The sequence below is a fragment of the Xenopus tropicalis genome, chromosome 5, assembly GCF_000004195.4.
Source record: "Xenopus tropicalis strain Nigerian chromosome 5, UCB_Xtro_10.0, whole genome shotgun sequence".
In the NCBI taxonomy this organism is placed as follows: Eukaryota; Metazoa; Chordata; class Amphibia; order Anura; family Pipidae; genus Xenopus; species Xenopus tropicalis.
The window spans coordinates 88846386-88873694 of NC_030681.2; the positions used below are offsets into that span (position 1 = coordinate 88846386).

At 36.4% G+C, this 27309-nt stretch overlaps 1 protein-coding gene across 4 annotated transcripts in view; it reads left to right on the forward strand.

Moving 5' to 3' along the window:
- ibtk (inhibitor of Bruton tyrosine kinase) overlaps nt 1–27309 on the forward strand; it is a 43890-nt gene that overhangs the window by 4463 nt on the left and 12118 nt on the right. For all 4 annotated transcript variants that reach the window (XM_031902136.1, XM_031902139.1, XM_031902137.1 and 1 more), the window contains exons 3-21: nt 843–939; nt 7005–7129; nt 7326–7436; nt 9945–10115; nt 12319–12436; nt 13023–13203; nt 13313–13436; nt 13645–13810; nt 14190–14346; nt 14707–15306; nt 17376–17462; nt 18452–18534; nt 18613–18650; nt 19633–19729; nt 20215–20316; nt 23779–23896; nt 25146–25206; nt 25839–25966; nt 26294–26406. In XM_031902136.1, coding sequence (XP_031757996.1) covers nt 843–939; nt 7005–7129; nt 7326–7436; nt 9945–10115; nt 12319–12436; nt 13023–13203; nt 13313–13436; nt 13645–13810; nt 14190–14346; nt 14707–15306; nt 17376–17462; nt 18452–18534; nt 18613–18650; nt 19633–19729; nt 20215–20316; nt 23779–23896; nt 25146–25206; nt 25839–25966; nt 26294–26406 — 2677 coding nt within the window. The remainder of the gene's footprint in view (nt 1–842; nt 940–7004; nt 7130–7325; nt 7437–9944; nt 10116–12318; nt 12437–13022; nt 13204–13312; nt 13437–13644; nt 13811–14189; nt 14347–14706; nt 15307–17375; nt 17463–18451; nt 18535–18612; nt 18651–19632; nt 19730–20214; nt 20317–23778; nt 23897–25145; nt 25207–25838; nt 25967–26293; nt 26407–27309) is intronic.

The window sequence follows — 27309 nt, forward strand, 5'->3', positions numbered from 1 at the left end:
TTGACTTGTTAGCTTGAGCTTAAATAAACAAGAAATCTGGATTTACACAGTACTTCAATTTTATAGGAGGTGAAGAGGAATATTATAACCAGACAGCTTTTGAAAAGTGGAGACTTACACCAGGCTGTATATAGAAATGAAAAAAAAAAAAATATGAAGTGCAAGTGAACATTTGAACATTTGTGAATATTTATTTCTAAAGTTTTTTTTACATTTTATCTTAAAGGGGTTATCCACCTTTTAGTATAACGTAGAAAGTAATATTCTGAGACAATTTGCAATTGGTTATTTTTTATTTGTAGTTTTTTAAAAAAAAAATCAGTTTTTTTGTTCAGCAGCTCTCCAGCTTGGCCTTTCAGCTGCTATTAGGTTACTAAGATCCAAACTACCTTAGCAACCAGGGTGTGGTTTAAATGAAAGACTGGATATAAATAGGAGAGGACCTGAATAGAAAAATAAGTAATATAAAGTAATAATAACAATTTAAACAGTAGCTTCACAAAACAATAGTTTTTTGGCTCAGTTGTCAATGACAACTAAGCTGCAAAGAGTTAGAAGAAGGCGGTAAACAATTCAAAAACTATGAAAAACAATTAAGATCAATTGAAATGTTGCTTAGAACTGGCCTTTCTATCAAATACTAAAAGTTAACTTAAAGGTGAACCACCCCTTTAATGTGAATTTATACATGTATATCAGAGAGTTACGTCTTGGTTACTTATATAAAAGGAAATTTGGCTTTAAGACACTCTTGTAAAATATTGATGATCTTGTATTGCAGTGAAGCCTTTTTTAGTATAGCGATTATAGTATCTCACTTTTACTTGTCTTTATTTCCATAGCATGGCAGTAACCTTTACATTCAAGATAAAGATGGATATACTCCGTTGGATGTGGTAATGAAAGACAGACCTCCCCACATTATTTTCAAAACTAGCGGTATGACATATTATCTCTCTAGTTTCTTTCCATAACTTCCAAGCTTAAAACCAGTTGCAAAACTGTAAGGAACTCCTTTAATATTGTTTATTTATTGATTTACTCAGTGCAACTTTCAATAGGCTGCTCAATGTAAACACCAGTATGCCATGAACATGTATAAAAAAAAATGATTATTAATTGCACACCGCACCTCTCACAGGTAACAATACTTGCTTTTTGAGTTTTCGATACCACATGAAACAATGATAGTGTAGTACTTTCCAGTACTCATTATATTACAAAAATGTCTAGTCTGATATTCACGTTCAACTGGGGCACCGAGAACATACACCAGAGTCATACTGGTGCAGCACACTTGCATTGAATTCCTCTCTCCTTTCTAGAATTGCAGATTCAGATTTATGAATTTCTTATAGGAAAATTGTCATAAACCAGTTTAAAGGAGAAGAAAAGTCATTTTGGCCTTTTACTGCCAATAGATGTGCCACATTAGTGCCACCTATAACAATATATTTATTATGCAGAAACCATTAACATACCTGAGTAAACAGCTTTAGAAGCTTTCTTAATATAGCAGCTGCCATTTTAAAGTGATACTAACAGCCAATTAAAAAAAAATTTTTACGCCCTCTGTTGTGTTTTAATTTGTATCAGCTTTAAATTCCTTATAAACTAAATCTGCAAAGTTTTTTCGCTTCATAATTATGGTAGCACAAATTACAGACCCACGGAGCAGCAATGTTTGTTCCCCTCTTCCGGGGTTTAATTTAAATGCCTCCCAAGTGAATAAATATGCCCAATAACAAACCTGCAATGCCCCTTCTGCTTTCTGCCGGTGTGTGACAAGCTTCAGCTCTGTTGGAGAGAGCGGGGAGAGCCCTTAGAAGCAGGCCCGCTATTTAAATTCTTCATGCGAAGAGCAGAGGGGGGGGGCAGCCCTTTGAAGCAGGCAGGCAATGGAAAGGTCAAGCCTGCCTGCTATCTAGTTCACGATGCGATGCGAGGATCGAGGGAGGGGGAGCTCGTTGAAGCAAACGGCAAGCTGAATCCTCACAGTTTATGATGTAGTCCTTTGGACAGATTGAGAAGCTACAGTCGGGTTGCTTTTAGGAAAAAACAGTCTACATGACCTATAGGTAGGTTTGGAAGTAGGTTCATATTTTTAAAAGAAATTTTTTGGTGTCAGTATCACTTTAAGTTGCTTTCATCATGCAGTCTCTAGCCCTTATAGCTGAGATTACACATTCCTGGTGAAAAGAGAGGAAGGTTTGAGGGCACATTTTGGGACAAGGTTGGGTTATTTAAAAAAAAAAAAAAAAATTGCCGATCTGCTACAGGCAAGGGGGCTCTACAATATATTAAGGGCTTTGGTAGAAGCCTTTCCTTGCTCTTTAAGGATGTTTCTGAGAGAGGAAGTCAGACACTGGAACATCATGTTTACAAAAGAGAGACAAGAAAATCTGTGTTTCTTTTGATAGAGTACTCTATCAAAACTCTAGGTGCTCAAGGCTGTATTTACGTAGACCTTTCTAAAGAAGCTTACTTACCTTTTTACCTTTTCTTCTCCTTAAAAGTGATAATGACATTTATGTCAAAGAAATTGTGTCAGTATAATTTAAGATCATTCCTTGCACTGCATTTAAATTGTGTTTAAATAACCCTCCGCCCAGTGGTGACTTCAGGTGATGGGCTGTGTCCAGTTTCTTATGTAACAGCATTAGGTTCAAGCACTGCTCAGTTTGCTTATTTTACATGTTGGTGTAGTTACACTTGAGCCTGGTTTGGTCCCATTTAAATCTATGAGTAAACAGACTGAGCAGACCCAGTATTGTTGGTTTTTAGACTGAACATTTCTCCACTAGCTGGAATAAGCTGGTGCAAATATTGCCCTTTGTGATATGAGTCTTACGTGTAGGAGAAAACAGTAGTTCCAGGATGCAATTTTTGTATTGTATTTTGTATGAAGCATACAAATAAACAATGTTTATTTAATGTCGTAAGGGAAGTGACACACTGGCCACTAAAGAGTTTTAAACAAGTGCTTTCAGGCAATTGCTATATAATTTAAAGAATAAGTAAACCTTTTTTTTTTTTCCTATGTGTAAAATTACTCTAAACAGCCTCCAGAATTACCTAGGAACCAGGTCAGAGAGAATGCTGGGACAAAGGTAGGTAATTCTGGAGGCTGTCTAGAGTAATTTTACTCATAGAAAAAAAAAAAAGGTTTACTTATTCTTTAACAGAGGTGCTTTCACACACTGTGCCGTCATGTTCTTAGTCCAAAGCATTTTGTGTGTAGTTACCCTAAATTTTATTCTGCTTCATATGTGTGAGTGTAAATCTGCTGGGCAGCTAAAAGGAGAACCACCCTAGGGGGAAAATTAGCAATCAAATTCATTTTGAGGGTGCCTAACATATTAATACTATTAGTGAATTCAGCTTTGTCCTTTAACCCTTTACTGCCAGCCGTTTTGGTCAAAGCGGAACTTGTATTGCCAGACAGTTTTTGAACATTTTGCACTGTTTCACTTTAGGGGCCTTTCCTCTGGGGACTTTTAGTTTACCCAGGAAAACAATATATAGTTTTTTTCAGAACAACCTAAGCTTTCAAAATATGGTAGAATTTTTGTGTAATTCCAATTCTGTAACAAGATATGTCTAAAAATGCAAAAAAAATCAAATTTTCCATAATATAAACACACATACTAGAAACAAAAATTATTTTATGCACGAATATACAACTGATTTGGAAAGTCCCATGTCTCCTGAACGTGCCAATACCAAATATATATAGTTTTATGGAGATTTCTCACTTGTATAGGTCAAAAACTCCCAGCAGTACCCTACCAAATTTCCAAAGCACTGCTCCAGAAAGCTGCATACTTAAGATTTCAAGGACAAAAATTCCACTAACAGAAGGTTTATCCCAGAAAATTGTACATTTTTTGGAAAGAACAGATTCTGGGGAATACAGAATAGGCACAACTGTCTGTCTACTCCAAACTATCAAGTCACAATGCTTTCCTAAAGTTTAGTTTTTATCAAAATTTGTGATTTTTTTAAAAAATCGCTTCAAAGCTTCCAGTCTATAGTATCTTATCTCCTACAGGTCATAAAGTAACCAAATAAAACACCCTAAATATGAACGCCAGGGGTCCACTGAACAGTGTGATGCCCAATAGGTTTACTTAAGTATGTGGCATGTAGGGGCCCCAATGTGAACATACCCCCATATGTACTGTCATTTCTGTTATTTCAGCTCCTGCAAAATCAACACATTTACATCATTATATGTGGGATAAAGCTAGTAAAAAGTACGCTCACCCCAGAAAGTCATATATTTTTGAAAAAGTACACATTCCCCCGAATCTAAAATGGGTACCCATGTCTTTCTACTCCAAAGTACCAAGCCACACAGCTTTTATAAAGTTAGCAATTTTGATGACATTTCCAAAAATCCCCTCAAAGCTTCCACTTTGCAGCATCTTATCTCCCACATAGTGTTAGGTACCAAGATAAAACACCCTAAATTTGAACGCCAGGGGTCCACTGAACAGTTTGATGCCCAATATGTATAGGTTTACCTAAGTATGTGGCATGTAGGGGCCCCAATGGGAACATACCCCCATATGATCAATCATTTCAGCTCCTGCAAAATCAACACATTTACATCCTTTATGTGGGATAATGCTACAAAAAAAGTACACTCACCCCAGAAAGCCATATATTTTTGGAAAGTACACATCCCCCCAAATCTATAATGGGTAAACATTTCTTTTTGCTCCAAAGTACCAAGCTGTAAAGCTTTCCTAAGTTTGCAGATTTATATGACATTTAGAAAATCGCATAAAAATTTTGCAATTTGCCGCATTTATCTCTCACAATTTCTTGATAAAGATCAGATAAAGGCAAATCACCCCAAATAGGAACACCTATGGTCTACTGAACAGTTTGATGCCCAATATGCATAGATATACCAAAGTCTGCGGTATGTACTGACCCCAAAACCAAAATAGTGCATATGGATTTCTCGCCTGCCAGCTCAGCTTTTGCACACGGAGCCCCCTGGCAGCGTATTATGTGCAATAACCCCCCCCCAAACTATACAGAGACCCCCAGAAAACCATATATTTTTGGAAAGTACACATTCTGATGAATTCAAAATAGGTAAAGTTATTTTTGTACACCAAAGTTACACCTGGCAAAGCTACGCTAAAAACAGATTAGGAACACTTATACAGGGATAAAATGCGATAAAACCACAAAAATTGTGCAAATCAGTGAAACAACAAAATAAGTCACATGACAGTGTAATTAGTGGTCAGAATATCTGATCCAATAGTCAAGCTGTCAATATAAACAGTTTTTAGGTAAAAGAAACTAGAAACAAAGTGGTAAAATTAAAAAAACCAAAACAAAAACAAAGTGTCTGTGTATACATGTGTGTAAGTGTGTAAAAGTTGTGTGATAGGGTGGAAGTGTGTATATGAGAGTAAATAAGTGTATAAAAGTGTGAAAAATGAAAAAAAAACAACTGCTAAATTGTGTGCTGTAAGTGTGTATAAATGTATGTAAGTGTGTGTGTGTGTGTAAGTGTGTAAATGCAAAAAAAAAAAAACAAACACCTTACCTGTCCTGAAAACCCGATCGCCTCCTCCTCCAGTGGGCCGGCACTAGGAGGGGAATCGCTGCTTCCTGGAGGGTGTCGCAGGACCCACATGACAGCCCCCCTGGCTCTTTGCCCAGGGGGGCTGTCATCGATAGAAACTCTCTGCAGCGGCAGAGAGCGGCAGCGGCAGAGAGCAGCCTTTAAATGCCACTCGACGTATACGTCATTGGCAGTAAAAAGGTTAAAGGGGCCAACATATTCCTTGGCATTATTATGTTTTATTTATAGGTCTGGGGATCATTAAGAGGGAGACTATATTATTTGTTCAAACTAAACATATATTACGGAGGTTTACATAAATATATCCACCTCTTCACTGCTCCATGTTACTTATTTATTTTAAATAATATATATTTTTATAAAAAAAGAGTCTGTGATTAATACAGAAGAGGCTTTTGTAGGCTTCTGTAAACTGTGGTCTGCTGAACATGGTGGCTTTGTGGGGTTACGCTTCGCTACTCCAGGGCCAAGCACAATGACATAACTGCATGCGGTGTAGGTCACCCTATGCAGAGAAGGCTTGCTTTTTGGAGAAAAATCGCCCATTAAGGAATTATCCCCTATGCAATCAGTCCCGCAGAGATGCACAATTGTTGTAGAAGAAAAATAGGGGGACTTTTAAAAAGGCATTTATCATCTTAATGCCTATGCCTCCAAGTACCTTGCATTTACAGATAAGAAGAGCTGTTCCACATTTGTTACTAAAGGTGCCCAATATCTGTCCCTTAGACCGATTCGCCCTTAAGCCAGATATTGATCAGACAGGTTTGAATTTTAGTCTGATCAGGGACTGCATTGGCTCTTGATGTGGTTCGCGAACCGATGGACGCCTATACCTATTATTCTAATTTGATCGTTTGGCACCAGGGCTAAACAACTGAATTAGACCAATTTCACCCACCCGTAGGTGGGGATATTGGGAGAAGATCCCAAGCGAGCGGATCTTAGTGTGTATGGCCACCTTTAGACAGGTGTTGTGAGTGATTTTGAGCTAGTTTACTTTGACAAAATAGATTCCTCCTTTGGATAATTGGTTCACATGGGAGCAAGCCAATAAGGTAAAAGCATCACTGCACAGTAACTTAATCTGGCTCTGCTTATCAAACTTCATTCCAGTGTACTCTCACAAGCAAAATGCCTTTATCTCTGATAGTTCAAATTCTTTTGAACCATCAGCCATTAGCATGTTAGCCCTCTTCTTGGTGGGGTGTGTTTCAGCCAGCTACTGTGCAATCAGCCCAAGCAGGTGGGCCAATCTGTAATTCCGTCTGTGTTTCAGACCTAACCCCTGAGCAGTTCTTTGCCAGTGTTCTTGCTTCTGCATATATATTTACGATATTGTTGGTTTTTAAGGTCTCTAACATCTTTTTTTTCCTCAATAATTTTGTTTAAGATCCTACTGAGGTTTATACATGGGGGGACAATGTAAATTTCACTTTGGGACATGGTACTCAACAAAGCAAGCACCACCCTGAGCTATTGGAAACGTTTCCTCGTTCTGGAGTGTATATCAAGCAGGTAATGCTGGTAAAACCCATTCTGTCCTGTTCTGTGTGTTTATGTAATATATCTATATCTGTGTATATATATATATATCTATCTTAAAGCAAAGTGTTATAATCAAAATTTAAACCAGTTTGGATGCTTCCCTTAGTTAGACATATTCCTTCTGTTTACTTTTTGGTGTTTATTTTTGTGACATTGTTCCCTTCAGGTGGTACTTTGCAAATTTCACTCAGTCTTCCTGTCTCAGAAAGGACAGGTTTACACATGTGGACATGGACAAGGAGGTCGCCTTGGTCATGGAGATGAACTTACATGCTTGGTATGTTCCTGTTATTATTACACATAGATAGCAGAGTTTATGGTATAGTGCTCCTTAGACCTTAGTGATCTTTCATCTTACTTTTTTTTAGTAAATTAGTACTTCTGTCTTGTTTAAGACTACAGTAATCATGGAAACGGCTCTTTCAAAATATAGTTATTGACAAAATGGGATGTATTAAGCTGGCCATACACGCACTGATGATATCGTACGAAACTTTGATTCGTATGATTTTCTGTGCGTGTATGGTGACTTGGCGAGGCGACCGATATCGCATAAGGCTGCGGATATTGGCCGACTCGCCGATCGGGTGGGTTAAAAGATTTTGATTGGGCGCCATTGAAGGCGCCTGAGCAAAATCTACCTTCAGGGCTGAATAGGCAGAAGGAGGTAGACCGATGGTGGCACGCAAGATCGAAAATCACCATGTGTGTGGCCACCTTTACACAGCAATTTTTAGATCATTTGAGCTTTAATTACATTTTCACTACTTTACTTTATATGTATGCTATGAAATATGAAAATGTGATTCTTCCAGTGCTGTCAGTACCTGTTTTTTCTCTGTTAGTGTATCACTCCCATGCCTTGCTCTTTATGAACATGTAATAGCTGGCAAATTTGCAATCCTGATGCTGTCGGTAGGATAAGGGGTATAAGCTTGCAAGTTCATTTGAAGGGTTATATTTTACTAGATAGTATATGAATTAGACTGCTGCCCTTTAGAATAGGAATTGTGCCTTGCACCATGAAGAATTTATCAACAAAAGGGGTTCTGTCTCTTCATACAATATTAAAAACCCGGGCTTGTACTTTAAATGAAAAGTGTCCTATTTGAGTTTTTCTCTGGTACATATTGCTACAAGGGGTTTACATGCGGGTAAGGTTGGCTTGGGCCGACCTTTGCACAGTTCAGGCTGAGCCCTCTCTTTTCCGGCCTCCCCACCCGTGACCTCACTCTGCCCGTCTTTCGCCTCTATCATATTATATTTATAGGTGTGCATCTGCCCACCCCACCCCTTTGTGACATCAGAGATGGGCACATCCTTGGGGATTTATAAATATAGGTGCCTTGCCAGGTTGGGTTGGGAGTGGGTGGGTTAGGGTCGGGTGTGGTTTCAGATTGTGTCTACATCACTAAAGGGAGTCTAAACAGAACATGGCTTACTGATATGCAGTGCACGGCTTGTCATGATACATTGTTGAGCATCTCAATTCAGATTTTAAAAACATCCCCACTTCAGGATCTTCTGTCTTAGCTCTGCCCCAGAGAAAAAAAGTATAAACACTGCTTTCAGTAGCAATTTGTACAACATTTACAAATAACATTTATAGCCATTTAAATGTTTTAATAAATACATATTTGAAAGTTGCTTAGAATTACATTTTCTTACATTATGCAAGTGCTTGGATCAGGACAATCAAGAGATCCATATCTCAACCATATTCAGTTATTCTGCTTTTCACTTACATGCCCTTGTCAGGTTCCTTCTTTAAAGATGAAAGGGCTACAACTTTCAAAGGTGGATTATTGTTTGTACAATTAAATAAACGTGTATTGTAATTTGGGATTTATGAGGTGTTTTCCCTATTTTTGTAATTCAGTTTCCATGTTTCATTAATAGTTATTTGGGATTTCATTGAAAATAGTCTCTAAATTGCACTGCCATAAAAACTCTATGGGGTTGATTCAGTAAAGTGCGTTAAAACGAGCGCTATTTATAGCATGCATTAAAATTTCTATTGCTTCTTATTTTTTGCGACTTAACGCACGTTTCACTAAAAGGACAGGCGTCAAAATTTAGACGCAATGTTCTTTGTGTTAAGTCGCGATGAGTGTTTTTCTTGTGTTATTTTCTGCACGTGCGTTAATTCCCGCTGCACGTGATATATTTCACCGCTTGCTATATTAGCACACGATTTAACGCACGTAACCATTACGTTAGTAGAACTACTTTTCTGAAAATGACCATTACCCTGAGAACTGGAGGATGCATGACTCTAGGGCCGACACATTTTTGAAAAAATCCCACTGCAAAGTCCGTGTTGTGTTGCCAAAAGCTCACTAACCACAATTTTCTTTAACTACCGCCTGCCCCAAGTAGGTGTTTAATCTTCGCACAGACTAATGCCATATTTAGCGCGTTTAACGCTTCATATGTGTTTGTGAATCATGCGTTAGTATTATTTCTAACCGCAAATTAACGCATGCGTTAAAATCAAGGCATTGCAGTTGCGCGTGATTTAATGCATGCGAAATTACTTTGACAAATCGGTTGTTATTTATCGCGTCAATTTGAACGCAAAAAAACATGCGATAACTCTTATCAACCTTTAGTGAGTCAACCCCTATTTGTTTAGTCTTAACTTGCAAAAGAAGGAAAGGACTTTTTCATGTCACATTTAAATTGTTTAAAAGTGTTTTATATATATTTATATAATATATATATATATATATATATATATATATATATATATTAATTTTTTTTTTTTTTTTTTTTTTTCTGGAAGGTTCCTAGGCTAGTGGAAGGTCTTAGCACTCATCCATGTGCTCAGGTGGCAGCAGCAAAGGATCATACAGTAGTGCTATCTGAAGATGGATATGTTTACACATTTGGGCTTAATACATTTCATCAACTTGGAATTCAGCCGCCCCCTCCAAATTCAAATGTTCCAAAGCAGGTATGTGTAAATTGAATAGGCAAGTAAGCTGAAAGATAAGGTGAATTGATATAAAACAAAATGTAGAATTTTGAGCCATGGTAACATTCTCTCACACACATATAACAATCCTTTAAAACCGCATACATTGTTTATAAATCTCTAAACCCTTCTTTTCCTTCTTACCCATATTATGTTATTATATTTTTATCTGTAGTAAACCCTATAAAGGCCTAGATTGCATTTATGCACCACACTTGTTTCAGATTTTAAATAATGAGAAGGGCTAAAAGGAGTCAGAACAACCATCCAACGTGCAACGAATGCAGTAGGAATTCTTAAAGCTGAAAATATTTATATGTATACTGCTGTAACATTGCCTGAAAATTGAGAGGTTTAACCTTTGCTTAAAGAATTGTGGGCAGAGATATGCAAATAGTCCTTCATGTCCATGAGGCAACCTAGGTTTAATAGAAAAGATACAGCCTTATTTTACTTATCTTACTCAAATTTCAGTGTGTCATGTAGCAAAAGTGACATCACTAAACCCATTCTTTTACATAGGGCTCTTTTTTATGCATTTACAAATGCATGTTTAACGTGTAAAATACATTTGTGTGTTAAATGCACATACATGTGGGTTTAAAGGAATACTGTCATGGGAAAACATGTTTTTTTTCAAAACGCATCAGTTAATAGAGCTTCTCCACAAGAATCCTGCATTGAAATCCATTTTTCAAAAGTGCAAACATATTTTGGTATATTTAATTTTAAAATATCACATGGGGCTAGCAATAGTCTTCATTTCCCAGGGTGCCACGGCCATGTGACTTGTGCTCTGAATCTTCAGTCAATGCAATTGAAAGATTTCTGCAAGTTGGAGTGATATCACCCCCCCCCCCTTTCCCCCAGCAGCCGATCAGAAGAAGAACAATGGGAGGTAGCAAGATAGCAGCTCCCTGACACCTGTATTGCTAAAACTGGTAGATATCAGAATAGCTCTCAATAGTAAAAAATCTAGGTCAGGCTCATGACTCCTCCAGTTACATGGGAGTAGGAGAAACAATAGGGTACTTGAAAACAGTTGTGATGTGTAGCGCTGGCTCTTTCTGAAAATCTGAGACTGAGGCACAATGCACTGAGATGGCTGCCTACACACCAATATCACAAATTTTTTTAAAAAAAAAGTTTTTTTTAATTTTAAGAATAAAAATTTAAATGGTAGAGTGAATTATTTGCTATGTTAACAATGTAATTTAGAAATAAAAAGTACACCATAAAAATCATGACAGAATCCCAACCAGACATATTGGATAAATGTAAAAAATCCTAATTTTGTGGGCAATTGTGAATAATATGGTACTGGTTTCACTTTGGGCTAAAATTGAATACTGTTTGCAAAAATGGCCCCTTTATTGGAGCTCCCTATAGATCCTCTCAGGTCTCTGTCAGTGTTTCAAAATGAAGGGTGGGCGTGTCCTAACAGTCCCTGCCAGAAGCACAGCAGGAGGAGGATAGCCAATCGCAGCTCTGCAGTCACACAAGCAAAGATAGGCTTCAGTTTCTTATCAGGTCAGCCTAGCTGCTGATTGGTTCCTATCCTACAGTGCCTGTACTGAGAGCTGCCGGCTCCCCTGCACATCCAGAGAATTCAGCCAGCAGGTAGTAGAACAGATGGGTGGGTCTAGTGGGGTTTTGGGGAATTTCTCAATAAATAAGTTGGAAACACAAGTTCTTTCAGCACAATCCTTTGGAGAGGAGTATAATTCACTGGTACATTCTTAATTTTTATATATGTCTCCTTTAAACGCAATCATGTTTTAAAAGCAACCTTATATTCTAGTGTTAGAAAGAAAAAAAACATAAGTAAAAATGAATGCCTTAAACACAACTCTAAATGCTCATTAGTAAAACCAGGCAGAATAATAATGAAATCAGTTCACTGATGCGTTTAGGTGTGCTTAAACCTGTGTCTCAAGAATGCAAGTGTGCAAGAGCCCTTAAATAAAATAAATAAATAAATAAAATTGCATTTAATAAATATCTTTGATTTGACATTTTAAAAGCATTGCTAAGGAACTTTTAGAATTTATTTATTATGAAGCTATGCAGTTACTGTGATAGCTCTAATTGAATGAATCAGTTTGAATTTTGGGACTTATAAAGTGTGTTGCTGTCTAGATTACTTCAAGTGAATGTTAAAGGATTATTCATTTATTTGCAGGTTCAGGCCAAAACCATGAAAGGAAAGACTGTGTTAGGGGTCGCTGCTGGAAGGTTTCACACAGTTTTGTGGACTAAAGATGCTGTATATACAGTGGGACTGAATGGTGGTCAGTTAGGTAAATAGATTACTTAAATTTTACAGGTTTGTTATTCTGTGTCACAATGTTAAAATAAAAACTGGTTTTCAATATTGGCTACATACAGTATGTTATGTTTTTATTAACTGTTTAGGTTGTAAATAATGCTTTATTTGGTGTGACTGCAATCTTTAGGGTCTTTGCTTTTTACTAGACTACTGCTGCTGTCCAGCTATTTCCATGTGATGTGATAACAGTTCTTTAAATTGTTAGGTTTGGTTTGGTTGGCCTGCTTGTCTCCAAGAAGACAGCTCTGTTTAAGGCTTTTTTTTAATTTCATGTCCCCCCCTACCCACCAATACATGAGCTCCCTAAATACAACATAAAACTTTATTTAAAAAAAAAAAAAAAAAATTCTTTAAATTGACATTAAAACTTAAGGTAGGAGATTCAAATTACAGAATGACCCCTTATCTGGAAAACCCCAGGTCCCGAGCATTCTGGATAAAGGTACATTCTTCTTCCAAACCCTAACCAGTGAATATATCTGTCATTCAAATGCATTTATTTTATTAAACAGTGACCTTTGGTGTGCATAATGAGATTTTTACTTTGTTGCTTCTAGGATACTTACAAGATCCCAATGGAGAAAAATGTGTAAGTTGTCCTCGCCAAGTATCCGCACTCCATCACAAAGACATAAATATAACTCTTGTGTCTGCAAGTGATGGGGCTACAGTTTGTGTCAGTGAAAGGGGAGATATTTACCTTCTGTCTGAATATCAATGCAAAAAGCTGGCATCAAAGTAAGACGTTCTAATTTATTTTTTCAAGTTGCATTTATTATACAAGAAAACATTTGTGCAGATTTTTACATGACCGAAAATGCATTTTATAATTTTTTTTGCCTTTCAGGCAGTTAAACCTGAAGAAAGTTCTTGTTTCGGGTGGATTTTTGGAATATAAGGCAGCTCCTGAGCATCTTAAGGACAATGGGGGCCAACCTGCTTGTGTTCTTGCTCTGGATCAAGCTGGAAGAGTATGGCATTATGGTTTTTATGATAAATAGTTGTTAAGCAAAGATGTTTAACATAGTAGATTTGATAACTTTAGATTAGTGTTAGCTGCTTTTTAAATAGTACATTGTTTAATGTATATTGTAGGTTGTTGACTCAGGGACTTGCTGTTTGACATTTTCTAAATAAATTAGAAGTTATGACTAAAAGTTTTATTACCAATTTTTGTAGGTTTTTTGCTGGAAGTCTCCTGGCAGTTCACTAAAACAGTGCCGCTGGGTTTATGGTCGCCAAGTATTTATGTCCGATGTTGCTTTAAATAAGCATGAAATCATGTTTGTAACGCAAGATGGTGAAGGATTTACTGGAAAGTGGATGCTAGAAAAGAAAAAGAAAGGTAAAAAAAATGGAAAGACGGCCAGGTCTGATGGGAACACAGGCTGTGGCTCACCAATTTTAGTAAATAAAAAATTGGGGAATCATATGCAGTGCATATCATTTTTCACTGAAATTGTTATAGCCCGTGTCTTATTTTTAAACCATTGTAATAGAATATACATTCTTGCTAGAGTCTCTGTTACTACAGATGTATCCTTAGTTGAAACATGATAATGGTTTTCATTTGTAAAATGTTATTATTTTGTATCATTGAAAGTGAGAGGAAGGCTGTAACTACCAGGGTTAAATAATCACCTCTGATAGCTATAGTTGCCAAAGCATACGTCAGCTCAGAATCTCATTAATGTTTTTTCCTCTGCGTAACCTATTTTTTTCAGAGAATACAATTTCCAGTATAATGTGCCACTTTGACCCTCAGAATTTGTTTGAAAGAATTAACTTGCAGAAGCTTCCCTTTGTCCATCGGGCTGTTAGTGTTGCTACAGACCCCAGTGGATGTAACTTTGCTGTGTTACAGTCTGATCCCAAAACAAGGTAATATATCAACTCCAAGCTAATTTTTTGTTAGTTAGATGTTAGATGTTATTGAAATGCTAAATATTTGAGTACAGCTGATCTCTTACTCTATTTGATAACGTAATCTTAAAGGGTAAATATTATGTGTTCTCAGGTTGAAGTTTTATTATATTCTTTAAAAAAAATAGACATTTGCTGCAATACAAATTTTTTTTTTTTTTTTTTTAATTAATTTGAGTAATTAAACAGTAATACAGGTATGATAATTCAGTAGAAGCTGGTATATTTTTTGGTGTGCTCTCTTTTCTGAAAGGTATTTCAGTTTCCTTGTTAGATGGGTTCCATAAAATGTTCTAACACCTTGTTTTTTTGGTCTAGCCTTTTTCAGGTGCCTTCTGTGTCTTCCTCTGTGTTTGCTGAAGATTTTGAGAATTTTTTGAATGAAGTGAATGAAACAGATAGTATTCATGATGTCACTTTCCAAGTTGGTACAAAGATTTTTCCAGTTCATAAGTACATTCTCGCCCTTCGATCTGACTTCTTCGGAAAGCTTTTCTCTTCTGGAGAAATCAATTGCCTTGATTTTCCAGAGGTGCACCAGAAGGGGGAGGATGCAGCTGGATGTGATTTGTTTGTCATTGAGAAAATCCCCCCTGAATTGTTTGAGTATGTTCTCCAGTTTATCTATTTTGACTCTTGCGATATGCTGTTACAAGGACATAAGCCAAAGCTTCGGCATAAAGAAGAAAATGAAGATACAATTCTCCCTACCTTCCAGAAAATGGGTTTTCATGAAGAAATTAAGGGCAAGTCTGCCTATGAAGTCTATAAAAACAGCAGAATCAGTGCTGAAAACGAGAAGCAGAAAGGAAAGACAAAGCAATCCAAAAAGACCAAATCTATTTGTGATGAAACAAGCCCTGTAAAATTGCTGCAAAATACTGCCAAGAAGTTTGGATTGACTAACCTAATATCAAGGTTTGTCAGCTTTATTTTTTTTAACTTGTATCGTAGTGTTAGCAGTGCAGTTAAATAAATAAATATAAGTTGAATTTAATTTAACCTATAGCTTCTCACTTACAAGCTTTACACCCCCTGCACAACAATTATTGTCCCTTGAAAGCAGAGGTTTTCAATTCTTGTCAGACTCCTAGAATTATTTTTATAATACAGGAGCCATAAATATCCTGGATATTATATCCTAATAAATGCTGATTAGTTGTGTCATCAGTTATATATGGTGCTTAGTGATGTAATTTTTGTATTGTAAAAATTAGGGCTTCGAAGGGGCTCAGAACCATGGACAAAATATACAGTTGGGTGTTTTCTAGGGAAAGCTCTCCCATCCTGCCTTTTTGGGGTTTTTTTATGAGCTAATATATACTTTTCCAATACAGTCTTATGTTATCCATGTGTTTAGCAGTCAGGTGCTAAAGCAGTGGGTTACAGGGATGGGTTTCAACACAGTTCAAGACCAACAACAATTTTACGCCTAAGACATTCAAGTATTGTAAAGTATAAAAATGCTTTATAGCGTTAAGTCAGTTAAAGACATTAAGGGCAATGGCTCACAGGGATATTTGCTGCCCATGATTAACAATAGCGCATATTTATCCCGGCAACAAATCTCCAGAAAATGTCACCCATTTTGCTAACATAAGAATCGTCGCAAGGAAATTACTTTTGGCAATTTGGCTTAATTCTGGGGAAATGCCTTGTTTCGTATTCAAATCTTGGCAACGGGGATGTCATTTTCAGGAAATTTGTTGCCATTATTACCACTGGAGACAATCTTCCCATGTGCTTACTTTTGGAGTCCATTTTCTGGTTCCCCATCAACCAATTATAAAAATAGCATAATCTTTCAGATGTGTGTTTAGTGAAAAGCAAGTGCTTTTTTGTAGGGGTTGCCACAGAGCAGGACTCCAGACCAATATCATTAGAATTTATAAGAGCATATTTTTATGGGGTGAAAAACAGTAGAGGCAAATGACCGACTTCTCTGTTAACTTGTATGTAATTTTTTGGTGAACTCCTGAAAAATCAAAAAATTATAATTGAATAGAGAGCTATGAAATTGCCCCTGGAGAACTGTGGCAAGATATATTTTTACAATAACAATACATATAAATTAGAAGCTGAGCAATCACAAAATTTGATGCAGCAGTGTTTTAGGGCTGTGGCACACGGGGAGATTAGTCGCCCGCACACAAATCTCCCCGAAATGCCATCCCATCGGGGAGAAAGTAAGTGGGTAAAGACCATTGTTCTTTACCTTGGTAAAACTGAATTATCTTTTAGGTACTCCTCCTCCCCTCCCCTCCTTTCCCCTACCAAGCCAATTTAAGAAACGCAGAAGCACTTTAAATTACTAGTTAATACCAGTACATATTGGTCTAAGTATGATCTATCCAGTGTTTGTTACCAAAATATCAGTTATGGCTTACAAGGGTTAATATAACCTTGTACCTAAACTAAAATAGTTTGCTGCAGAACTCTCAACTGTAATCACTACAAGATTTTTATGCAATTTTGTGTTTTGCAGTACAAGATTAAAGGACTAGTAAAGATGGCTTTTCTTTGCATTTAAATATGATGTGCTATACCTCTTTACTGATACAAACTCTAATAAAGTAACCTAAAGTATAGCTATGAGGACAGCCATTCAAATTGAATAGGCATTGGCACACAATTCGGCAGCGGCATATGAGGCATTTTGTTGCCAGGGTAGCATTGTTAGCGCCAAAATACCAAATGTCAGTAAGAACATGCCATCACTTCAAAATACTCTGTTGAATTTTACGCGCTTTTACTGTCATGACTTTCGACGATTGCAATCCTTTACTGTGAAATTGTATTTTCAGGTTTTTTTTTATCAATTGCTAACAGGCCCTATTTCATTGCAGATTTGTTTTGTAATTTTGTCTGCAGCATTTATTTTCTTCCTGCTTAAAACAAGGCAGGCTTGAATTACTGACCATTTTAAAAACAATTCCTGATTCATAACTGAATTATTTAATTTTTGTAACTTATTATTTGTCTTGCAGACTGGATGGGGTCAGATATGAAAATGGAAGAATTAATGTTTTTCAAAAGAAAAGTGGAGACAAACTCAGATTCAACCAAGAGAAATGGTATCAGTTTAGTCAAAATATTTTGATTGTGATCTAAGATGCTAGATCTGTGTATTGAACTCAAAAGCAATTTTTGATTATTTGTAACATTTTTATTAAAGCTAAGAAAAATGATACAACCCCCTTGTCTTTACCCCAGTCCAGAGTTTTATTTAAAAACTAAAAAAAAAATGCCCTGGATACATTTCCACTAAGTGGCGCCACCATCATTTACTGTATTGTTACTGTCAGATTGACTGAAGATGGTGGTGCTGTACTTAATGGAAAAAGCAGGTGCCTTTTTACAGAAGAGAAACACCAGCTTGGGGTAAAAAGTAAACAATGATATTGTCTGGGGAGGGGGGGGGGGTGCCTAATTCTAATGGAAAATCTTTTTCCTGGAATGCTTGGGACCTGCGGTTTCCTGATAAGGGTTTTTACAGTGATTTTAGCATCAAATATGAATGCTACTAATTAATATTAAAAACTTAAAGGAGATCAGTCATTAAAATATATATATTTTTTTGTTACTCCTCCTGCTGTGCTTCTGACTCAAATTTTCTAACTAAATCCTCCCTCCTGTGTTATTGGTTTAGTTCCCATGTCAATCTTAAGTCTGGCATCTGTTCAAATCTGCTTCAAAATATTCTCTGTGACCTTGCTCCTCCTTGCATCTGATAAAAAAACCCTGTGTACTTGTGACAATGTCTTGCTCATTGTCTGATTTAGGTGATGTAATCAATGGAGTGAAAGAGAGATCTTCACAGGGGTACACAGGGGTTTTTTTTATTTAATAAAAGAAGGAGCGAGGGGATGGAGAATGTCAAAGGCAATGAGACTTTCATACATACATATTGGTTCTTACTACTTTTAAGAGAATTAAAAAAGGGGGGGTTATGGGCATTATTCTTCAGCCTTCTTGTGAGGACAACTGGCTCAATTTGATGTTCGAAGATTTGCCTGCCACTACATGACTAGTTTTTAATATCTAATAAATGTTTGATTTCCAGCTCTTCCCTTTATGACGTTATGATGAAATCAGAAGACGGTAAAGAATTCCATTGCCATAAATGTGTTCTTTGCGCAAGATTAGGTATGAGTCATACTAATATATATATATATTCCACTATCCTTATCTTTTAGCCTAAATTGTTGTTATTGTTTCCTGCAGAATATTTTAATAGCATGCTAAGCAGTTCCTGGATTGAGGTAAGAAAAACATGAGCTTATAACTTTAATACTTTGAGTTTTATGCAAATAGTAATTCAGTATCCTGTTTCTTATACATTCAGTACCTTATGAAAGTGTTCATCCCCTTATCTCTCATATAACTGAAGTACAAATCAAATGCTTTTTTGAAAGCACTAATTCTCAGATGGTGATGTCTATGTATCAAAAATTTAGAAAAAGAAAACATTTGCAATAGTTTAACAAAAATTGTTCAGCTGCTTTTTAGGATCTGGGCATCTTTTAAAATTAGAAGGAAAAAATTGATGGTGCAAAATACACATAAAATACTGCAGAAAATCTGTTGAAATGTGATAAAAACAGAATCTTGGGAGAAATGTAATCATTCAGCAGGACAGCTATCCCAAAGAGATGGGCAAATAAGTCACTCAAGGACACATAGGTGAATGTCTTGCAATAGCACAGTTAAAGCCCTGGTCTAAGTCTAGCAGAGAATCTGGGCCATTTGAAAATTGAGATTTACTGCTGTCCTGCTGGTGGGGAATTGGAGGCGGGGAGTAAGTATATGGCTAGCCCCATGTCAAATATCAAAATTAAATATAAGAAAAGAATCTTTTTTTTTTTTTTAATGGATTTCACTGCAGTGCTATTGCTGGAGCAGCACTATTAACTGATATGTTTGTGAGAGGGTGTTATTTTTGACACACACCTACTTTTTCACATCAATTTAAGCACTTGTTTCACACTTCTACACCTCACTGCATATTTTCATCATGCACTGAGCACTGAACAGGGGGGCTAGACAAAGTGGAAGCTGGCATCACCAAGAAGAGAAGAGTGAATTTGGGGGTTCCCCATCATTTTTGGGATGCAGTATCTCTGGGAATATAAAACAGATACATGCCAGTTTCAGTATGCATTGCCATTAAAATTGTATCAACATCCAGAGAGAACATGTCTAAAAATGTTCTCAAATCTTATATAATTCTTTTTTTTTCAATAGGCAACTTGTTGTAGTAAGCTGCAAATGCCCATCCATTCAGATGTCTTACAAGTTATTCTTGATTACATTTATACAGATGAAGCCCTTGCTGTAAAAGGTATGTGCGTGAAAACTTCTGCAGTTTTTTTAGTGTCTAAAAATTGAAATGATAAAAATGCAGATTTCCCTGTTAATTTCTCCATACATATTTACACATCCTGTTTTCCATATGGCTTTAGAGCAGTTGATATTTCATAGTGTTCAACTGTGGGTCTCAGACTTACTGTTAAAAAGTTTCCTGACTGGGACCTTAAAGCCTCTTTTAATATGGGTACTATAACTGCTTTAAATAAATAACTTAATGCAGAACGTAAGGGTTTTATTTGACAATGAAAGGGCAATTACTGGGGGAATGCCAATTAGTTAGGCAGCCCCAATGAATCTAATAATTAATTCCTTTTCATTGTGGGTAGTGCTAATCACTGGAGGTAATAGCTCAATAACTATAAAGACATTTATTTTAGCTTTTTTATTTTAACATATTTTTAACTAGTTCTTTAAAAAAAGACTTGGTTTTCTTCACATGTACTTTTTTTTCCCCAGAGTCTGCCAATGTAGAATTTATTTGTAATGTCCTTGTGATGGCAGATCAGCTTCTTATTGTACGATTAAAAGAAATATGTGAAGTGACAATAGCTGAAAGAAGTGAGTATTTCATTTTTATTTTTATCTATTGCCATGTAGAATGTAGGATGAAGCTGCTGCAAAGAAATGAAGACATGGATTAGTGTTAATGTTAAAGTCTCTACCATACGTATATTAGGGTACAAGTCACATTTAAGGTAGGGAATTGTGAGTGTATGGATGAAAAAAATCTGCAGACCCCCACGCAAAAATAAGGAAAATAATCTGTGAACAGCCTCTTTTAAAACTTTAAATACCTGCCACTCTGGTTGTTCAAAGGTTAATAGGAAGGCTGCAGCATCGTCTTAATCACTTGGGATTAATTTTCATCCACTAATAATTAATCAGCTCCCTCCCTCTGGGATTTACTTTACCTGTTTGCTACAGAGCATGCTCAGTTCTTCTCAGATTACTAAACATGCCCACCAGTCTAGCAGCCAATGAAGAGATTGGATTGCTGGTTCCCATAGAAACTCTTCTTTAGCTGTCTGCTCCTATTTTTTCTTCTAACTTCCTCTCCTGCCCTTAGCGTAACCATTACAGTGCATAATCAAAGCATAAGTTTTCATCAAAGTAAGTGTTGCCTGTGTAAGCATGCATTCTTTATTGCATGAACTTTTTAAAATACATGTGATGTTTGCAGATGTAAATCTCACTGATGATGTGTGACAGGGAAAATGGCCGCTGGTCGAAAAATGCTATCTGTTAAGGAAAATGTGATGGCGCTAGAAAATGGGGGCTGTATCCGCAGTACAAATGATACCATTTTGGTTGTGGAGATGTACCCAACTTATATAAATGGAAGAAAAATGTAGGCTTTGCATGTCCACATTATACTAGAGCAATACATGAAAGACATAACCTAGTTTAGAGGAGAACTAAAGCTTAAAGGAACAGTAACACCAAAAAATGAAAGTGTATAAAAGTAACTAAAATATAATGTGCTGCTGCCCTGCACTGGTATAAGTTGTGTGTTTACTTCAGAAAGTCTACTATAATTTATATAAATAAGCTGCTATGTAGCCATGGAGGCAGCCATTTAAAGGAGAAAAGGCACAGGCAGTTAACAGATAAAACACTATTGTATTCTATAGAACTTATCTGTTATCTGCTATGTAACCTGTGCCTTTTTTCCAGCTTGAATGGCTGCCCCCGTGGCTACACAGCAGCTTATTATATAAATTATAGTAGTGTTACTGTAGCAAACACACCAGTTTTACCAGTGCAGGGCAACAATGCATTATATTTTTATTACTTTAAAGCTCTTTCATTTTTTGGTGTTACTGTTCCTTTAACCAAAGAAGTGAAGCAGAAATGTTGTACGTTATGTTTAGGGCTTTTGTACCAGCCAAAGGCAACCACAGCCCTTTACCATGAAAAATCTGTGCCTACAAAGATCCTCCAGTAGGTCCCATCTTCTTTTCTGCTGATTCCCTGCACATGTTCTGTGCTGCTGTCGCTTACCTGAGCTTAGGGGAAGACTCAAAATATACTGTATATATACAGTTAACTCTTACTTAATTATACTTCTTAATTATACTCTTATACTTAATTCAATAGGATAAAAGTATTACTCACAAAGGAAGGAAGGTAGAGGTACAGCCTCTTCACTTCAGGTTGGTAATCAGTTGCCACCATAGTGACTAGTGACTAGATTTGTTAGTCATGGGTGTATTATTTTGTTTCATTTTGTCAGGCACAGCAGTAAACGGCAAGTCTTCTTTTCAGAATTAGTGACTGATCAGTAAAATATCGCTTTACAACTGACTGTGTAAATGTTTTTTTTTTTTTTTTAAATATCCGGAACACACGCATTTGCCATATGTTATTAAAAATGCAGATTTTTCCTATAACACAGGTAGAATCTCAGAGTTTTGATAAAGTAGATTCACAGTGTTAAAAAAGTTGAGTAAAGTGGTTAGTCAGTAAGTGTAAATGTAAATATTTAGGCATTATGCAATATTTTGTGCATTATTTAAAAAGTTTATACACCTGGTCTGACTTTATACAAAAAACCCTGACAACAGTTATTTAAGAACAAAACCACAAAATCAAACATCTAGTACTTTGTATAATGCAATTTACATTTATTTTGGGATAATGGCCATTCCTACTGTTATCAGTGTTTAATGCTTTTTCTCATCTCTTGGTACATTACAATGGACTCTATTGTAGCTCTGTGAATTCAATGAATACGCCTTTCAAAGCCTATATTAACTGTTTTGAGGATTTGCCTATCTCTAAAAAGAAGTATATCAAATGACTAGTTTATTTCAGTGATCTGGAACCCAACACCTTGCCTACTTTTCATCAAACTGTAAATGGAACCGATGAGCATTTGCTTTAAAATGACTGTTTCACGAAATCTAAAGATTTTCAGTGTAACTAAAGGGAGAGTAAGGTGTCTCGGATGTTATCTCTTTAGAAAAAACCAAAGCTTTTCTTCTCTATAGGATTCCAACCGAGTGGCAATAAGATAGGGTCTCCAGTCCTGTGAATCTAGAACTGTCAGTTACTGCAACTGTGGAAAAACTAAATTGTTGGCAAATGGTACACATAACGTTGGTTTAAAAAAATGAATTAAAGGAAAGGCTAAGTCACTTGGGGATGCCAAAATGTTAGGCACCTCAAGTGACTTTAATCGCTTACCTTTTACCCCAGGCTGGTGCCCCTGTTAGGAGAAAACCGCGCCAGCCCGGGGTAGCTGCAGCGAGTGTTTCCCCTTCCTTACCCCCAGATTGGGGTAAAAGGTAAGCGATTAAAGTCACTTGGGGGTGCCTAACATTTTGGCACCCCCAAGTGACTTAGCCTTTTCTTGTCCTTTTAAAGTATTCTGGAAAACTGCTATATCCACAAAAAACGTGATACTTGGAGATTGTTGGTGCATATCAACTCTGTGTGCCTGCACCCAGGCGCATTCATTGATTCTGGGTACAGGCTGACAATACGCCCCATGGGCCCTTGCACTAAAGCAGTCTCAAACTTCATCTTGGGTATTTTCCATGGTCAGTGTTCCCTCTAATTTCTTGGCTATGTGTGCAAACAGCTTGCAATTATGGAATCCAAAAAGACTGATTTAAGTTCCAGAGAACATGGTACTGGGCTTCATCTTACTTCATAATATTAAGCAAGTTTGTAACTTTGGAATGTTTATAATTTTTAATCTATACATTCTTTATTTATTGCACTGGAAAGTTGGATCAAGAACAAGTTTGTTTATAGGCCACTCTAAACCCTACTTAGTGCAGGGAAATACTAGTGCTGGTGAGCGATTTATGGAACATCTGTTAAGTCAGTGGACCAGGTTAAGGGACAGTTTCTACAAATGTTATGCCTAGAGTATTACATGATTCTCCATGTCTGTGTAAGCTGAATAAGTGGGAGAGGAATAAGCAGGGAGCTAAAAACATTTTCCATCTGGAAGTTACAAAAATGTCTTGTCATAAGGTTGCATTTATATTTATATGAATGTTTAACTTCCAGTTACACTGAAGAATGCAGCCGAACTCCTGGAAATTGCAGCCTTGTACAATGCTGACCAGCTGAAGCTTTCTTGCTTGCAGTTTATAGTGCTAAACATGGGAGCTTTACTAGAAGCAAGGTACGGGCAACATATTTATGTATTTTATTTCAGTAGTTCCACATGCTTTCCTTTTCCAGTTCATATCATTAATGTAATTGGAATGTTTCATTCTAGCTTTATAGATTCCTGTGTGTCTTTTCTTGTACATGTATAGGATCCGTTATCCAGAAAGCTCCAAATTACGGAAAGCCTTTCTCCCATAGACTCTATTTTAATCAAATAATTCAGATTTTTAAAATTGATTTCCTTTTTTCTGCAATAATTAAACAATACCTTGTATTTGATCCCAATTAAGATATAATTAATCCGTATTGGATGCAAAACATTCCCATTGGGTTTAATATCGTATTGATTTTTCAGTAGACTTAAGGTACGGAGAAAAAATTACAGAAAGACCCCTTATCCGGAATACCCTTGGTCCTGAGCATTCTGGATAACAGGTCCTATACCTGTACAGTGCAGTACATTTCTGTGTATTTCACACCCCAAATAATAGATGGACTGGGGCTTCCTAAGTGCTAGTTCTTCTGCTTAATAAAGCAAAACTTTAGTGTATGAATATCATTCTGCTCTGTTTAAACAGATAATGAAGATACTTATCAGATTCTATAAAATCATTTGATTTTTAAATACCTATACATGGGCAGAATGCATTGAAATACATATGCCTACACTCTGACAAAGCCACAGTCCCCTTTAAAGGTTTAATTAATAAAAATCATAAGCACAAACTGTGGTAGATAGTATTCATGGGGTGTTACACAGTAAAACTGGCAAATGTTTGTTTATGTTTAGCAACTCATCACATCAAGTGAAATCTAAATGCATTCAATACTTTATTGCTTTAAGGATTAATATTAGTAGTTATGGGGTCGTGGATCTGGACTACCTTTTGCCTTTGTTTCCACATAACCTGATGCATTAATACCACTAGCTGTCATTCAGTAGAGAAAAATACATTTTCCCATTTTTTACATTAGCTGTAGAAAAAAAGAAATATAAACAAATTCCACATTATGAAGTGAAAGGAAAGTAAGGGTGGCTTACTGCATTTTGCTATCACACAATACTTCCTAGTGGCTTACAAACAGTAGAAGTTTTAATGAAACAAAGCAACTTAAATTATATTCTTGCATGGCTACACAAGTATCATCTAACACATTTTTAGTGGCTTCCTTTAAAGTGAAGACATAAATCAGACCTTCAAAGCTAAAACCTTACTGGCAATTTTATGTTTATTGCACCTTTATTTTCTTTTCCTCCTCAGGTCTTTGGATGTTTTGAGTGATGATGTGTTGAAAGATCTCTCAGAAGCATATAGAAAAATGGTATTTCTTTTCTGTTGAGCTTTTTTTTTTATATAGTAATTTTAATATATAGGTTACCTATTACTTAATGTATAAGTTGTAGGTATCTGGCAACACCAGACCACTTTTTGGGCATGTTCACACACAGTGATACTATCTATAGTGTCTACAACTTGATTCATTATCCTATGCAGGTATTGGACCTGTTATCCAGAATGCTCAGGACCTGGAGTTTTTCCAGTTAAGGGATCTTTCCGTAATTTGGATCTTTATAACTTAAGTCTACTAAAAATCATTTCAATATTGAATAAACCGAGTAGGCTTGTTTTGCCTCAAATAAGGATTAATTATATCTTAGTTGGGATCAAGTACAAGGTACTGTTTTATTATTACAGAGAAAAAGGAAATTATTTTTAAAAATTAGAATTATTTGGTTATAATGGAGTCTGTGGGAGATGGCCTTTTCGTAATTCGGAACTTTCTGAATATTGTGTTTTCGGATAAGGAATCCCATACCTGTACTCATATTTTAGTGCTAAAGTGTAATTGAAGTAGATTCTGTATGTATATATCTTTTTTGGGGGTTCTGTTCAGACACACCAGGATTTAATCAATAGTCCCTCTTTTTATTGTTTTTGTGTGTGTTTATACAGATTCCACCCATGAACAAGAGAATAATCACACCATATCTGGATGGGCCAGATGTTAGTATCTTACAGTCTGAAGATATTAAAAGCCTTGTCTCTGTTCAGGATGATATTTATTCTTACCAAAACACTCAGTAAGAATACAATTTAATTATTGTAGCTTGAGGGGAAACATTCTAATGCTTGAAATTTGTAATCCGGGGGGGGAAGCAAAATCTACATAACTGAAAAAAATGTCAATTTTGCTCTTGGCATATTGTACCACAGTTGTAAATGAGCCTTGTTGTTGTCCATTTATGCTGGAATTCTGGGAGAAAAATCTGCACTGTGGGTAAACAGCTTGGCAATATGCTTCGGAACATTGAATTGTGTTGATAAATGAGTCTACAGTGAAATCAGCAGTATTTAAGGTGAACTTAACTGTAGTTACCAAGCAAATGCTAAATAAATGTCTTTTATAGGGAAGCTGCATTTAAAAAATCTAAGGCAAAAGCCAAAAAGAAGCCAAGAAAACGTTTGGATAGCTCTGGAGGATACAATCTTTCTGACATCATTCACAGTTCACCTTCGACAGGTATTTGTGTGTTTTGTTGAGTATTTGAGTTATTTTTTTTTTTCATACTGATGAAAGGATAAATGCAAGAGCCATATTGAAGCAAAGTATACTTGCTGTGTGATCAGGCTTCACTGAGAGATCTGTATGGGTGGTGGCTGCTGGAGCTTCTTGCACAGCTTAAGTAGGACGGACTAACGGTAAGAAAAAAAATAGTGCATGTATATTTAAAACGTACTAATTTTTCTGGATTTTTAATAGTCCCTTAACTAAGATAGGTTAATTTGATGGTGTTACTACTTCAGGATCAGACCCTGACAATAGAAAGGGATAAAGAATACATTTAGTTGCACTAACTTAAAACCCGTTGGAAATGTTAAATGACTTTATATTTTTTTTCATATTTAAAGTCTTTTTAAAGGACATGTAAAGCCTATATTTGCCTACAATGTATATCAGTTGGGATGTCTCCCCCACCCAAATGGCATTATTTGTACTGCATATACCCCCTCCGTTTGCCAGCACCATCACATTTTCCTAAAGCAAATAGCAGCTTTCACCGGAGGACATTTTTCCTCTGATGCATAATTAGATGCATTTAAATATGCAAACAGCATACACACACACACACACACGAAACCCTTATTCTGCATACATTTCATCAAGAATACAGGCTCACACACCTGTCTCCTATAAAAGTTCAGCAGTGGAGGTTAGGAGAAAGAAATTGAAGCAGACAGTTAGAGCTGAGTTTCTGTGGGAACCAGCAATGACATCTCTTTACTGGCTGCTAGACTGGAGGGTGTGTTTAGTAATCTGAGCTTAGAACAACTGAGCATGTCTGGCAAACCAGAAATCAAAGCAAATTCCCGAGGGGGATGGGGCGAGTGGGTTACAGGAGGAGAAGGATATCTAAGTGATTAA